Raw genomic sequence first — 15,781 nt, forward strand, 5'->3', positions numbered from 1 at the left:
GAAAATGCTTATGAAGTGCGCAGTTTCTTGGGTCTAGCAAACTATTTAAATAGATTCATTCCCAACTTGGCAACAGTGGATGCTCCCTTAAGGAATCTGACAAGGGAAGGAACTCCATTCGAATGGATCGCCAAACATGAAACAGCGTTTAATGAAATTAAGTCAGCATTGCCCAAGTCAACAACATTAGGGTTTTTCAAACGTAGAGACAGAACTTTAGTAATGGCCGATGCAAGTCCTATCGGACTGGGAGCGTTGATAATACAAGTAGATTGTCAAGGAAACGGGTCATTTGCTTTGCATCAAAATCCCTTACCAAGAAGGAAAAACGCTATTGTCATACTGAAAAAGAAGCGCTTTCACTTGTTTGGAGTATCGAGAAGTTTTATATTTATCTGTATGGGATGGAGTTCGAAATTTTAGCTGATTGCAAAGCTCACACCCCTTTCAAGACCATGTGCCAAGATTGAAAGGTGGGTGCTTCGTGCCAAGATTGAAAGGTGGGTGCTTCGTCTGCAAGGATTCGACTACTCAACAACCTACATTCCGGGAAATCAAAATTTGGCCGATGTGCTATCTAGGTTATTGACATTGAAACCAGTTCTATTTGATCAGCGTGAAGAAATTATGATCAGGGGTATAGCGAACTTTGCTTCATTTGCGGTTTCTGTTCCTTAGAATGAGCTGGTCAAAGCAACCAAGTCGGATTTCCCGGTAGAGTTCCGAGTGTTCGGTAATGAGCTATACAAAGTAGGGGACATCCTGATGCGCGGTGATCGGATAGTTCTAGATAGAGCTGGAATTAGGGCGTAACAGCTTTTGTAAACAATGACTTCTCTCGATGATTTCTCGGAAGTCATGGCTCTTCCTGGCCAATCGATATCACCATCGAGAAGAGGAAGACTTCTGCTACCCGATGAATGTGTTGGTTTGTGTAGGCGTGCCTTGAATTCCGAGAAATCAACTAGAGAAGTCATTGTTTACAAAGGCTGTTACGCCCTAATTCCAGCTCTATCTAGAGTTGTTCCCGAGTCACTAAAATTACGGATTCTTAATACTGCTCACGAAGGGCAAGTGCTATGATGAAATCTACACTTCGTTCATCAGTATGGTGGCCCAAAATGGACAGAGAGGTGGCAGGCTTCGTAAAGAAATGTCGAGGTTGTATACTTGTGTCAGCACCGGATGCTCCAGAACCGATGAGAAGAAGGCAAATGCCAACGAGGCCGTGGCAGGAAATAGCGGTAAATTTTCTAGGGCCTCTACCAGAAGGTCAATGGCTCTTCGAAGTGGTGGACTATTACAGCCGCTTTGTTGAAGTCGTTGAGATGGCTAAAATCACTGCGAGTGATACCCAAGTAACATTGCTAGTTTTATAGTGGGTTTAAAGCATGCTACAAGTCTAAATCATGGTCTACAGAACCCTCATAAAACCAAAATTGTTACTTGGGATACAATACGAGAGCTATCAATGATTTTTGGCAGATTTGGGATCCCATTCTCTATGAGGGCTGATAATGGGCCACAGCTAAGCAGTGAATTTAAGGAGTTGAAACAATTTTGCCAGGAATTGAACATCGAACTGGTCAACAAGACTCTCTATTGGCCACAAGCAAACGGGGAAGTGGAGCGGCAAAATAGGAGTATTTTAAAACGTTTACGCATATCGCAGGAATAAGGCAAGGATTGGCGTTAGGAGTTGAGGAAGTTTTTGTTGGCATACTACTCCACAACTCATTCGGCCACCCCGACAAATTTATTAAGGAAAAGGGAAAGGAATATGCAGATAATCAACGAAAAGTACGCGACAACCTGATAAAGGAGGGCGATATCGTGTATACTAAAAGGATGAGGAAAGATCATAAGCTGAACGCGGATTTTTCATCTGAACGATTTAAAGTAATCAAGCGTACGGAATTAGAAGCGACAGTCAAGTCATTGGAAACCGGAAATGAATATCAACGACATGTTACACATTTCAAAAAGGCAGAGATTCAGTTGAAAGCAACAGCTTCAGGCAAGGTTTCAAAAGGCGATGAAGTTGTTAAATTGTACATGGAACTGTTAGTAAATCCTGCTAAAGCTAAAGACGACAATTTATCTGTCGGTGGACAGGAGATAAGAACGCGAAGCTACGAGGCACCAGAATTAAATTCAGATCTAAAAGGTAAGCGAAGGCGTCTGGAACCAAAGAAGTTTGAAGGCTATGAGGCTTACTACGGATGTCACTTCACGGTGAAAATTTGTCACTTGTCGTTACGGTGAAGTGATTCCTATTTTATTTGTATGGCAATCACGGCTCTTATTCTGAGTATCACTTTCTTATCACCGTGTAGTGACACCCGTAATAAGGCCCTATGTGTCATATTAAAATTAGAATTAAGGTGGGATGTAGGGTCCTGAGTTCACCTGAAAGAGAAAATACCTTGTGCAGGGGAAGGCATTACGGCTGTGTAGTCCACGAGGTCCTGATGACATCCAACAGATCTCTCCACCCCTCAACTGCAGACACATGAAATGGCAATCTTTCCTTCGCTACTTAGGAAGAAGTTTCAGTACGAAAATATTCTACAAAGCAGACGTTTCTGCCCAAACTACAACTACTAATAGACTCAGACATTGCATGCTACTAACATTACATCGCATCTAACCGGTTTTTTGTTCAGCTACCATAAAAATAATACTCTTGATATGTCTTACAATGTACGTTCCGATTCAACAAAATCTGAAAACCATTTCGACGATGGGAAAACCTATATGCAGTAATAATTATCAACAACTTCCCAACCCTCGTCTAGTTTAGCTCCTTGACGATGCCGGGCATCAGATAGGTCACCATAGTTCCCTTCCCCTTGACGTCGATTGTCCCCCTGCAGGTCAGACTGTACCCTTTGTCCTTGACAATCTCGTACACATCCTCCGTGACCTGTATGTGGTCCATCACCCCGGTCGAGTCCATACGCGAGGCAACATTCACCGCATTGCCCCAGATGTCGTACTGGGGCTTCCGGGTGCCAATAACTCCCGCCACCACCGGCCCTATGTTGATTCCTGTTTCACCAGAATAAAAAAAACATAAAATTAAAACCGATTGAATTTGAGCGTTTCCGGATTTCCTGATCTTACCTATTCTCATCCTAAAATTATTAAAGGAATGCTCGTTCACGTCGGTAATCTTCTGGAACAGCTCCAACGCGTAGTCCAGCATGGCCGTGACGTGGCCGGATCCGACCGCTTCGTCGCTGTTCAGCGTCAGGCCCGACGCGGCCATGTACGTCGAGCCGGTGGTTTTGATCTTCTCCACGTGCCGGAATCGGTCCTGCGCCAGCAGTTCGTCAAAGTCGACGATGATTTCGTTGAGCAACCGCAGGCACTCCACCCCTTCGTTGTTCCCTTCCAGTTCGATGTAGAATTCGGAAAAGTTCGGAATCGAGGCGAACATGACGCACGCCTTGTCGCACTGTTCGTGGTAGATTTCCTGGTGTTTTGTTTGGACGAGAGAAGGGAATAATGGTACGGGTTTAAGATTTTTGTTAAGAGGTTGAAGTTGAAACTATGCTAGCATAGGTGCTCGTCCTAACGCGAAGTTTACCTTGCGGCTATAGTATTCGGTTTGAAATATTTTCTAAAAATGTTGATAAATTCTATCGAATGCCTGAATAAATATATAACCGGAAATTAGGATTTTCTTTGTGTCTATGTTTTAACCAACGACGACGAGATAGAAACCAAACTGGATGTAAGGCAACTGCATTCAGTATCTTTACAAGATGGCAAGAAAGTTTATCAGCATTCAGACTCGTTTTGGGTGACTTTCGCTGGTTCAGTTCTCCCACACTTTGTCAAAGTTGATGGTGCTTTTTTCCGGTGCGATTTTTTGTACAGAGGGTTTATAATTGTACCGACTGCAAAAGGCTGGGACACTCGGCCAGTCATTCCGGCAACACAACTCGTTGTGGCAAATTTGGTGAAAACCACAAAGAGGATTCTTGCCACAAAGAATCAGTAAAATGCGCGTACTGTGGCGAGAATCCTCACCCCTTGCAGGAGTGCCCGATGTACGAGCAGCACTCCGATAAAGTGCAGTGTTCAATCTCAGGACGCTCCAAGCAGACATATGCTCAAATGGTGAAGGCTGCATCAGCCGTCCAAGACGCAAACCAATTTTCGATTTTATCAGCTGAAGAAGTGGACTCTGGCTCATCCAGAGTGAAGGTGATTCTACGAAAAAAGAAAATGCCCCTCTCCGAAAGTGCGCCGTAAGAAAACTAAAATCACCTCCAGAAGATTGGCAAATTCCCAGGGTAATGGGGATGAAAAAACAAAACCGAAGGCTCCTGCTGAACCAATCCCTGGAGGCGGCAGGAATTTTCCACCATTGCCCAAAAAAGATAAGAAAAATAATAAAACTGCTCCTCAAACTTCTCAAAAGAAATCCAAGTCCGAACGAGGTTTGCTAGCTTTTACGGACATTGTGGAGTTCATATTAAACATCGAAAGAGGTTCAAGATATGATCACTGTGCTACAGTGGTCTAGTGCCTAAACTAGACTCGTTCAAATTTTTAATTCACTATTCTGATTGTGATATATTTGCTCTCTGTGAAACATGGCTTTCTTCCGATAAAGAACTCATATTCCACGATTTTAACATTATTCGCCTGGATAGAGACGATTCTTACGGAGGAGTACTTTTAGGGATCAAAAAGTGCTACCCTTTCTACAAAATTTCCCTTCCTGCTCTATCAGGCGTCGAAATTGTCGCTTTGCATAGCTTCAGTGTTCCACCAAGAACCTCCATTAGCCGTAGTCAACAGTGGAATCTAGTTTCGATTCTTCCATCTCCAGTATTGATTTTGGGTGATATGAACTCTCATGGTACTGGGTGGGGCGATCTATATGATGACAATATAGCGACCATTTTTTTACAATTTATGTGACGACTTCAATTTGACTATTTTTAACACTGGTGAAGGCGAGAAAGCCGACGCGACCTATCTTGGTGTTCAAGATCATTATCATTGGATTGTCTGTGGAAGGTTATCAATGATCCCTATGGTAGCGATCATTTGCCAATCATCGTTTCAATTAAGTGTAGCCCTCACTCTGCAGAACCATCTCGAGTTCCGTTTGATCTTACAAGGAACATCGAGTGGCAGAAATATGCAACGGCGGTGACAATCGGTGTCGAATCAACAGATACGCTTCCCCAATTGGAAGAATATCGATTCCTCGCCGATTTGATATACAAAATCTCACTGGAAGCACAAATAAGAAAAGTTCCAAGTGCGCCCTTCAAAAAGAGACCAGCCACACCTGGATGGGACGAAGAATGCACAAAATTGTATATAGAAAAATCTGATCCGTTCAACGCTTTTCGTAGACACAAAACCTCCACAAAGTGGAGTCCACATACTTCGAGGAATATTCAAAGCTTGAGACCAAGCTGAAACAATTACTCAACTGCTCCAAAATATCCTGTTTTTAACATAATGCTATTGAAATCAAAGTGATGTACCAATCACCCGTAAAAATTGGTCAGTATGATCATCTGGAATTTATTTAAAGTGCTAGAATGGTTATGAGCTACTAGTTTAAATAAATTGTATAAAGCAAATAACTTGGTCGCATTGCTAAATCATCCAAAAGTTGAAAAGTATTGACACAGTGTGCCCAAAAAGTTTTAAATATCCATTACGCAGCAGTTCAAAAATTGAATTAAATGTGGGTAAATACCGCGGAAAATATTTTTAGACTTGTTTTTTTAATATAACTTTTTTTTTTTAAGAATGAGAAGCAAAAAATTAAGCAAATTTGATGGGATGGATTTTTTAAAACTAATAGTCGATGTAGTCCTTACTATGTTATGCAGTACCAGAATATAAAGATTTTATTAGTTCTAAATAATTCTAATAAAACCCTCAGGTTGATCAGATTTACAATTTAATTCAATACAACACACAACACTCAACATACCAGTACGCAATTTTATCTTGCAGCGAAATTCACCTGGCTGAAGTGAGAATCAATGGGTAACTACACTTTTCGCGCTTGACCATTAAGAATAATTTTATGCCAAAGAATAATTTTATTATATTACTAAAATGAAAGTCTGATAGCTTCTTTTTAGAAGTCTCAGGATCTTAAAATGATTATAAATTCCGGAATTTCTATTTTTCCTGGGTCCCAGATCATGAAAATTTTTGATAGTCCGAATTAACTTGGAAGTCTTCACACTATATCTTCGCCCTTTTTTTTGAGTTCCATTTGAATGATCCTAAAATTTCATCATACTTATTTTCTGGATTCCCCTAAAATAATCTTTTCCAGTAACATTCATAGCAGAATTCATAGCATTACCTCTTTTAATCTCTTATACATTACTCTACAATTCCACAATTCCATAGACTCCCTGTGTCCAGTTTTCCCTATGAAATTCTTAAAATATTCTTAATAATTTCCTTGATGCACTCTTCAGAATACTTGGAGGCGAACCAGCCTCAGGCTGAAAGCCTCCTAAATAAAGATAAATCAATTAATCAATCTTCAGAATGACTGTCACACTCTTCACAGACCTATCCGATATTTCCCTTTGTAGGTAAGGTCAGAATTATTTTGAAATGCTCTTCAGTATTTCCTAAGTACTCAAGTACTTTGCCAAAATGTCCTTGAAAGAAATTGCGCATAATTTCGTTAAAATGTCTTTAAATTTTATTAAAATGAATCTCCATAGAAACATTGGACAGAATTCCATTGAAATTATTCTTACGATTCGTATCAGCATACTCCTTAAGTTTCATCATAAGAATTTTCTATGATTTCTCTTTCTATATTCACAAAATCTTCATGCAATTATCATCAGAGTTGACAAGACAATTGACACCGTCTTCAACCAGAGGTTGCACATACTGGGTATTTATCACTAAATAACGGACAACACACCACACCCAGTAGATCAGTAGATACATTTTCAGGTTGTCAAATTTTGCACCGGCTGGAGCGGGAATCGAACCTTTACTTCGTGGCACTCACAATACGCCTGAATGACGGGTGACGCCGCACGACCACGAAGGCCAAAAAGATGGGTGGAACTATACTCAGAATTAGCTTGAAGTTCTCCTTTCATTACACAAGGAATTCGGCTCACACTTCACTGTGAACTATTTTCAGAATTACCTCAAAATTCCAATAATGTCCAACGTGGATGGCCTTTAATAATTAAAGCAGCAAGTTTGGATTTTTATTTTTTTATAAGAGGGTAAATATATTATTATTATTTTTATAATATTTTTAAAGCAACATGTTTAAAAAATCTGGGAAGACGACTAAAAATCTGGAGAGTCCAGATAAATCTGGAATACTGGCAACGCTGGCTATTGGGGCAATTTCGTCGAGTGACTCTCACGAGAAACCTCAATGAACACCTTGAGGAGGGTGGCTCGCAACATGCGTAACCGTTCAACTTCTAATGAGATTCTTCGATTTTGCTAAAAAGGCCTGTCCGGACTCAGTTCCAGCACAACACATTCTTCGAGGAGCGTCTCCGAGCGGCGGCTCTCTGGGTAGACCATTTAAAATGCTGGAATTCTCTATGGCTCCTCTTTCATCGAACAACTGCTCACCGGGCAGCGATATGATTCAATTCAATCTTCTGAAAAATCTCCCAGAAATCGCTAAAAGACGCTTGCTAGACTTATTCAATTCTTTACTAGAAAGCAACATTGTACCGCCTGAATGGACACAGGTCTAAGTAATAGCCATTCGAAACCCTGGCAAACCAGCGTCTGACCATAACTCATACTGTTGCGAACGCGGCATTTGCTAATCAAGCAACATTATTAATTATCAAGGAAAGATCATAGTGAAAAATTGTATTTCAGGCAAACCATGTTTCCATGTTCGTAAAGTAAAAACAGGTATAAGGATAACATTTTGCAAAGAAAGTGGAACGAAAGATTACAAGACTAGTTGTTTATTTAGGTCTATGTCTGTCGCGCTCAGGTCAGTATAACTGACTACTCTAAGCTGTAGGATATGCGCTGCACGATAGATAAGCGCATGCCAGAAGGGCGTATAGGAACACGTCAACATTTATATTTTTAACCTGAATTTAAAAGCGTTGCGACGTGGAAGTTCGTTACTCGCCTCCCTCCGGCCGCCAACCCGGCCGCACTCAGCCGCCCCCTCCGACCGAACTCGCCTTCATCTGGCAGTATACCCGGCCGTCGTACGAGCGCCATTCGGCTGCTACCAGCGACCATCCGGCCACTACCCGGACACCACCCGGCCACCACCTGGTCGCCTACCGGCCGCCATCCTACTGCCACCCGACAATCACCCGATCGCTACCCGTCACCACCAAAGCCCAGTCAGGTTTGTTTGCCATCAATTAATAAATCATTTAACCGTTGACCGTAGCGTTTGATAGGATCCCTTGTTCGAAAACTCTCCCACGCCCGTACGCCTTGAGACCCGGAATTATCAGAGGCCGTAAGTGCCCACCCCGGGAGCTGTCGTAGGCTTAGACCGGCAGCTTGGGGCTTTGGCAGGTCCTTCTCCAGGTCCTAGTGGTTCCGGGGCCTAAAAGTGTCTTATAACACTCACGACGTCCCTGGAAGCAAACCACTGAAAATGGTGATCCGTGGTCTTCCAAATCTCCCTGTTGCAGAGATTAAAGCGGAATTGGAGCACCTTCATATGCAACCAATCAACATTTTTTTTTTCCAATTGCGAGACGTGATGAAACCAGTGCATTCCGGGACCAGTTGTACCTGGTGCACTTCGATAAGGACTCCACCAGTGTGGCTGCTCTGCGGCTGATTCGCGCGCTGTTCAACGTCGTGATTCAGTGGGAGCAGTATCTGGCATTTGAGCACGGTACGAAGAACTGTCCCATAAAGGCTCTTTGTGGCAAATGTGCTGGGGCTCACAATACTACCGCCTGCAGCGATAGGAGATATCCCAAGCGAGCGGCCTTCATTCGGATCCGACAACAGGCTTCCACGACGAACCAACCTGGTCAACACCGCAATAATTGTGCTTCTATTGTCAACATGGACACGTTTCCAGTACCTCAGGCTCGTCGTATGGTCCCGAACCTAGCACCGCTTCCACTAAACCAGACCTCGTGACTGAGGGGATCATAATCTTGCGCACCAACAAGACACTACCTGAACAGCTTCGTGCAGTTATGTCCCTCGTGCAAAAGTATGGACCGCGAAGCCATCAAAATAGTCAACTGGAACGCTTGCTCGCTCAAGAGCAAAATCATGAGTTCATTGATTTCCTCAATGAACATAGCATTGACATCGCCGTCATCACTTAAACACACCTGAAACCGGAGATAAATGTTACTTTCCTTTATTTAACGTCGGTCTCTGTTCCGCAATCTAGTGCCAATCACCGACGGACATCGATTGCCATCCATTTGACGGCAATCGAATGTGCAGGAAGGCAGCTTCCACACCTGCGTAGGATATCGCACCCATTCATCAACACACATGGGCCGGGACCAACGGCTTTACTTCCCTTCCGATGGAAGACGTGACCAGAGATTTTTATGCCTCAGAAAAATCCCACCGACCTCGACTGGGATTGAACCCAGACCCATTGGGGTGAGAAAGCAGTCACGCTTACCACTACACCACCGGCGCCGGCAAAGAGATAAATGTTCACCTACCCGATTTTCAGCTCGTAAGGCTAGACCGGACCAGCTCCTGCGGAGGAGGAGTGGCTATCGTATTGAGGAGAAATATTGACTGTTGACTGCTACCGAGTTTCCAGCTGAAGATGATCGAAGCGGTGGGTATGGAAGTCTCCACTCCTGTCGGCCCTATTACCATCATTCCGGCCTACTGACCCAAACAAGTCACCATCAGGGACGGGTCGGCAGCAGACCTGCGTCATCGCTGGCGACCTGAACGCCAAACACCAGGCTTGGGGCAACACTCGACGCAACCAAAACGACATAATCCTGAGCGACGACCTGCAAGACACCATAATAGCGCCGGACTCTCCCACCCGGTTGAGCCGGTCTGGCGTTCACTTCACCATCGACATCTTCGTCAGCAACATGGGAGACAACATCTCGCAACCTGTGACCCACCATGAGCTGAGTTCGGACCACTATCCGGTGGTGGCCAGTGTGGGCTCATCCGTCAACCGATTCCAAGCTTCCCGACGCAACTACCATCGCGTCAGCAGGGATCAGTTCCAACACTGTGTCGACTCCACTGTCGACTACGATGTCCTTCCGGAGACGCCCGAAGACGTTGACCGGTGTCTGAGTTCCATCGAGGAGGCGATGTCCCGGTCCAGGGAACAACACGTGCCAGTATCCAGACAGGTGAGCAAGACTCTGAACCTTGATAGAATTTCCAAAAATCTCATTAGACTCCGTAACTCCATTCGAAGGCAAAACCAGCGTTCTGGCTTGCCTGTCTTGAAGACCCATTGTAATCACCTAACAAAAACCATCCATGGTGGACCTCAAAAATCAGAACTTTGCTAACAGGATGCTCGCTCCCAAAATGTGCAAACCCCTTTTGGAAACTAACCAAAATTCTTAAAAACAAGCCAAGACCCATTCCACCACTGACCCCACTGGACCATTCTGGCGACCCAGTGGTTCATCTGATAACTCCTGAAGAGAAGGCTACCGTAATAGGTCAACACTTTGTCAGCTCCCATAATCTCGGACAAAACATCCACAGCCCTCACGGAACAGAGGTTGCTGAAAATGCAACCAACCTCAGGTTGCCCCAGGCCCCAGGCTTCTATTTACAACATACTGAATCTGGAACTCAAAGACTTGAGTTTCACATGCTACAACCATCTGGCAATGATTTTTAATCTTTGCCTCTTTGCCTCGTGTTGGAAGTCAGCTAAAGTCATACCCATCCGGAAACCTGGGAAGGATCCGTCCTCTCCCTCAAGTCATCGACCAATCAGCCTTCTCTCAGGGTTATCAGAACTGTTCGGAAGAGCAGTCTATCACCGGCTTCGAACATGTGCCGAATGTGACTCGAGTAACAAACATTCTTAGACGGAACAAGTCTGTTTCGAAAACATCTGCCATGGCGTTGTTGGACGTTGAAAAAGCATTCGACAATGTCTGGCATTATGGCCTGGTGTGCAAATTTCAGCACTACGGTCTTCCAATCTTCCTAGTGAAGATAATTAACAACTATCTATCGGACAGGACGTTCCGAGTCTCTCTGAATGGCATCACATCGGATGTTTTCAACATCGGTTTCGGGGTTCCACAAGGAAACATCCTTGGCCCCATTCTATTCAACCTGTTCACCTCCGATATGCTGGCTCTCCCTGATGGTGGATCGTTGTCTCTATTCGCAGATGAAACATCCATCGTCTACAAGGGTAGAGTCATCGGAGCTCTGACTGACAAAGTTCAGAGAGATCTGTATCAACGAGATCTGTATAAAAACCCAGGTCATCATCTTTCCACACTCTAAATCTCCCAGACTTGTTCCATCGGTGAATAATAAGATCTGCCTGAATGGCACAGTGGTGGAATGGTCGAAAGAGGTAGTCTACCTAGACCTATCATTAGACAGCAACCTGTTTTTCAGGAAGCACGTTGTCAAAACCTAAACCAAGTGCAACATCTTGATAAGATCATTATATCCACTCATCAACAGGAGGTCTACCCTGTTCCTGAAAAATAAGCTTGCTGTCTACAAACAACTAATCCTTCCCGTAATAGAATATGGGATGCCAATCTGGTAGAGTTCCGCAAAAAGCCACTATCTCAAATTACAAAGGCTCCAGAATAAGATCCTGAGAATGATCGTCCACCGCGGCTGGTCTTAAGACATTGGAGTTATGGAGAACAAACTACTCATGATGGGAGGAGTCTGTTTCCCAAACACAGACATCATATTGAAACATCATCGTGATTATGCATTGTAGCATTCTCTGTATATTCAAATTGGTACAGTAAGTGCTTCAGTGTTTACACTCCGCGTTGGATAGAGTCAATATTCGAAGTGAATCAAGTGTTTATTGAGAAATTCTTTGAAAATCTTCAAAATATCTCAACACATCGCTTCTAAATATCTCCGCAATTATCGGAAGCGCATGAGAGACCAAGAGGCAAAGAAACCTGCAAAACAGTCGCGAACCATTGCTGGATGCGTTCGATTGTGTCGAGCCAACAAGAAAGCGGCCAAAGGTAATACTAATTTTAGGAATTATGCAATAACCGCCCAATTTCAAAAATTTGAATAATGAACTGTTCATTTTGGAGCTCAGTTTCTAAACCATTTATTTTGTCATTACTATATTAGTGAATGGAGCATCAAAAACAATCTCGTAGTTCTACGTCAACAATGTGGTCGTGCTTTGGACACAACCCTCAACTTTTTTAAATGTTTGTTTCTGTAATAATTTTATAATTACACTGCTGATGCAAACCACCCTATCCTCATCCATTAAACTGTAAATCTCTACTAACCCCTTTAACTCTAGATTTAAGACATTAATTATGTAAATCGCAAATGATAACTTGGCTCAGTAAAGTTTATTCGATTGAGCCTGTAAAAATAAATTAATAAAACAAAATAAAATCTGAAATTCGTTTGTTTTTGCTATTTGTCATGGATTTGCCCTCCTTGTAAAACAAAATCTGGTTTGTCTCACTGTGTTCTGAAACAACGAAGCACTTGTAGAGCTAGTGTCATTTTATGAAAATTACAACAACTCAGTGTCAACGTTTCAAAGGGGCGTAATTGCTTTTGTAAATATTGACTTTACTTCTTGATTTCTCACAAATAGAAGCTCACCTCTCCAAATTATCAATGCTAGCTGGTTGAGGAACCATTCCTCTACCTGTCGGTGTCATTAATTTTCATATGTGAGCTTTTATTCTCGAGAAATCAACGGCTAAAGCCATTGTTTACAAAAGCTTTTACGTCCCTTTGAAATGTTGACACTGAACTGAGCACAGCAAAAAACAAGTCAACCAAAGACCGCAAAACCGTAGAGGAAAAATTGAGCTCAAGTCAAATCCCACCACACACTCATCTTACCTCGATGTTCTTCTCCCGCCGCAGAAAGTGATCGGCCACGTGCACCGGCAGTATGTTGGCCAGCAGCTTCCGGTTGTACGCCTGCAGGTGCTCCATGTCCTCCTTCTCCTCGGTGGCCTGCAGCTTCCAGATAAAGTCCAACCGCCGCGTTATCTCCGTCTGCTGGCTGTTCATGATTTGACCGATCACAAACACCACCAGAAAGGCGACGTCGATTAGGAAGCGCTCCGTCGTTAGGAACCTGCGAAAAATCGGACGCGTTTTAATTTCAGACAATTTCAATCGAAGCATGAAATTGAAAATTAGCTTGTTTCTGCAAGCTGGCAGGAGTTTGCACCTTTGCCAAAAGACGACTAACGGTGTTGGCTCGAAAAACAGTCTTAATTACAGCTTTTCATCTTTTTGTGGCTTGTAATCTAATCTAGGGAGAGCCCGAGCCTTGCTTTTTCAGCTGTTCAGTTGCTCGTTAAGCGGAAAATGTGACAATTAATGAGATCGGGAAAAGCTGTTTATTTCGACACCGCAGTAAATTATTCGCTCCGTGGGTGGGCCGTTTTTTTTTTTGTCATCAGAATTTGATATGATGTGTACTGTCTTTATGAAAGAGCGTTCACGCAGTTAATTTGAATGATTATTTTTTAGAAAATGAATTAAAGGAATTTTCCACTCACCACGGCTCACAGTGCCGATCGTAGATTAACGCCAGCACCACGATGGAAGCGACGTAGCACATCAGGATGACCAACAACAGAATGATCTTGAACAGGATCTTGATGAACTGATGCACCGCACAGGTTAGTAAGGCAAGCAAGGTCAGTAGTAGTAGAATCTGGGCGAGAAACAAAAGAATGAACATTTTGACCAATCGATCAATGTGAACAGATGGACTTACATTAAAAGTTTTCGATTCATTACACTGATTAGGCCACTGCAGAAAATATTCATCCGATAGAGATCGATAGAAGATGAAAGTCTACGACAAAGAACTAGTTAATTGATTAGGATATTTTCACGTTTCAACTCAGTTACCAGTTTATAGTAAGACAAACATATCACAGTAACGACAACGCATAACGATATCACTTGGGCTATCTCTCGACGGCCATGGATCTTTTGCGAAATCACCCGGAAGAAGTTGGAAATTTTCTGCGGAAGAAAAATGTTGTATTTGTTAGAGGTCGCTTAAAAAAAAAAAAGTTTCACAAACCGTATCTTCTCTGGAGAAGACAGGAACACAGGAAACCATAAGCATCACAGTTAAAACACCGTACACCCAATAGGAGTACTGGTCCCTGGAAGAGAAAACACACAGAGTTTAGTCCATTGAATCATTGCTCGCCAATTGGAGTTGATCTTACATAGGAAAAACAAGCACCTGGATCGACATGATCCCGAAGAATATGATGATACTGCTGTAGAAGTACACATTCAGCATCGGGTCCGGCTCCCGGCAGTACTTCCGCTCGATGTCGTCCTTGATGAAGGTCAGATGGAAGCGCTTGCAGTGATCCAACCGGAGCCGATCGATCGAACGCGCATCGATCGCCTTGATCAGATACTCGTTGACCTCCTCCTCCGTGCTCTTGGGTTCCTGCTTGTCGTTGAAGCCCATCTTGGACCAGTGGCCCATCATCCGGAGCTCCTTGGAAATGTTCCCGTTCACGGAAGACGACTGTTTGGACATGGTGTGCTGTGGAATGAAATGAGTGATCAAATGCAGCGCCTAATCAAGCTTCCCAACCAAAACTCACCGCTCGATACGACTCCTTAGGAACTATCAGAAACGTTTGGATTTGATGATCTTTCAGGTAATTGTTGCGATCGGCTCCCTTTCCCTCCTCGACCTCGTAGTGATCGCCGAGACTTTTGAGCGTTTCCTTCGTAATGTGCACCCTCCCGGGGACTCCACCGCTTTCCATGTAGTTCGCCAGCGTTACATCGTTGGACCACACGTCAAACTGCCATTTCCTCGATCCCAGCACTCCGCAGTGGACCCGCCCCGTATGGATTCCAACTCTCATGTTGACATTGACTGCCATCACTTCCCGTACCAGGGCGATGGCATCGATCATATCCAGCCCCATCTCCACCGAGCAAATTGCATGATCCGGTCTAGCTTCCGGTAGCCCAGACACGCAATAGTAGCAATCTCCCAGTAGCTTAATTCTCAAACAGTGATGCTCCTGAGCCAGCCGATCGAACCGAGCAAACAGCTCGTTCAACAGCCGCACCAACTCCTCCGCCGTGCATTGGTCCGATAAGCTCGTGAAGCCACAGATGTCCGCAAACAGAATACTGACGTTCTCGTGCCGTTGGATGTAGATCTTGTGGAATTGCGCTTCCTCCCGTGGTTGACCGGCAATGTCGTTCTTCATTTCCATCGCCACGTGTCGGGGAAGAACCGACAGAAGCAGTTGCTCCTGCTTCTGGTTCTCCCGTTGAATCCGCAGGCGGGCCTCCACACATTGGCGCGTTTCCATGAAGGCGTTCCGCTGGGATTTCTCCTTGGGCCAGTGCAGCAGGATGCCGGTTGCGTTGGTACAGGCCAGCGTGATGAGGTCCGAGTAGAGCTGGAAGAGGTGGCAGCAAGGGAAATAGTTAATTCGGGGGAACTTTCGGCTAAAGAGAAGTGACATTTGAAGCAAATGCTTTGTCTGAACCTGAGGGTCAATTTGAAGCCAGGCCACTTTGAGATGCTGTAACTGTTTTATTTATTTATTTATTACCGACGCCA

The 15,781-nt window shown here is 43.9% G+C and overlaps 1 protein-coding gene across 1 annotated transcript in view; it reads right to left on the reverse strand.

Annotated features, from left to right (window-relative positions):
- Window positions 1-978: 978 nt before the first annotated feature.
- LOC135710125 (adenylate cyclase type 6) overlaps window positions 979-15,781 on the reverse strand; it is a 472,542-nt gene continuing 457,739 nt past the window's right edge. Inside the window, exons 10-18 of the mRNA XM_065232613.1 lie at window positions 14,799-15,617; window positions 14,406-14,737; window positions 14,255-14,339; window positions 14,077-14,193; window positions 13,940-14,020; window positions 13,719-13,876; window positions 13,048-13,288; window positions 3,127-3,478; window positions 979-3,051 (exon numbers count right to left, since the gene is read on the reverse strand). Coding sequence (XP_065088685.1) covers window positions 2,795-3,051; window positions 3,127-3,478; window positions 13,048-13,288; window positions 13,719-13,876; window positions 13,940-14,020; window positions 14,077-14,193; window positions 14,255-14,339; window positions 14,406-14,737; window positions 14,799-15,617 — 2,442 coding nt within the window. The 3' untranslated portion in view covers window positions 979-2,794. The remainder of the gene's footprint in view (window positions 3,052-3,126; window positions 3,479-13,047; window positions 13,289-13,718; window positions 13,877-13,939; window positions 14,021-14,076; window positions 14,194-14,254; window positions 14,340-14,405; window positions 14,738-14,798; window positions 15,618-15,781) is intronic.

The sequence above is a fragment of the Ochlerotatus camptorhynchus genome, unplaced genomic scaffold (genome assembly GCF_037179485.1).
Source record: "Ochlerotatus camptorhynchus isolate MF236.1 unplaced genomic scaffold, CSIRO-AGI_Acam_v1.1 ptg000370l, whole genome shotgun sequence".
Lineage (NCBI taxonomy): Eukaryota > Metazoa > Arthropoda > Insecta > Diptera > Culicidae > Ochlerotatus > Ochlerotatus camptorhynchus.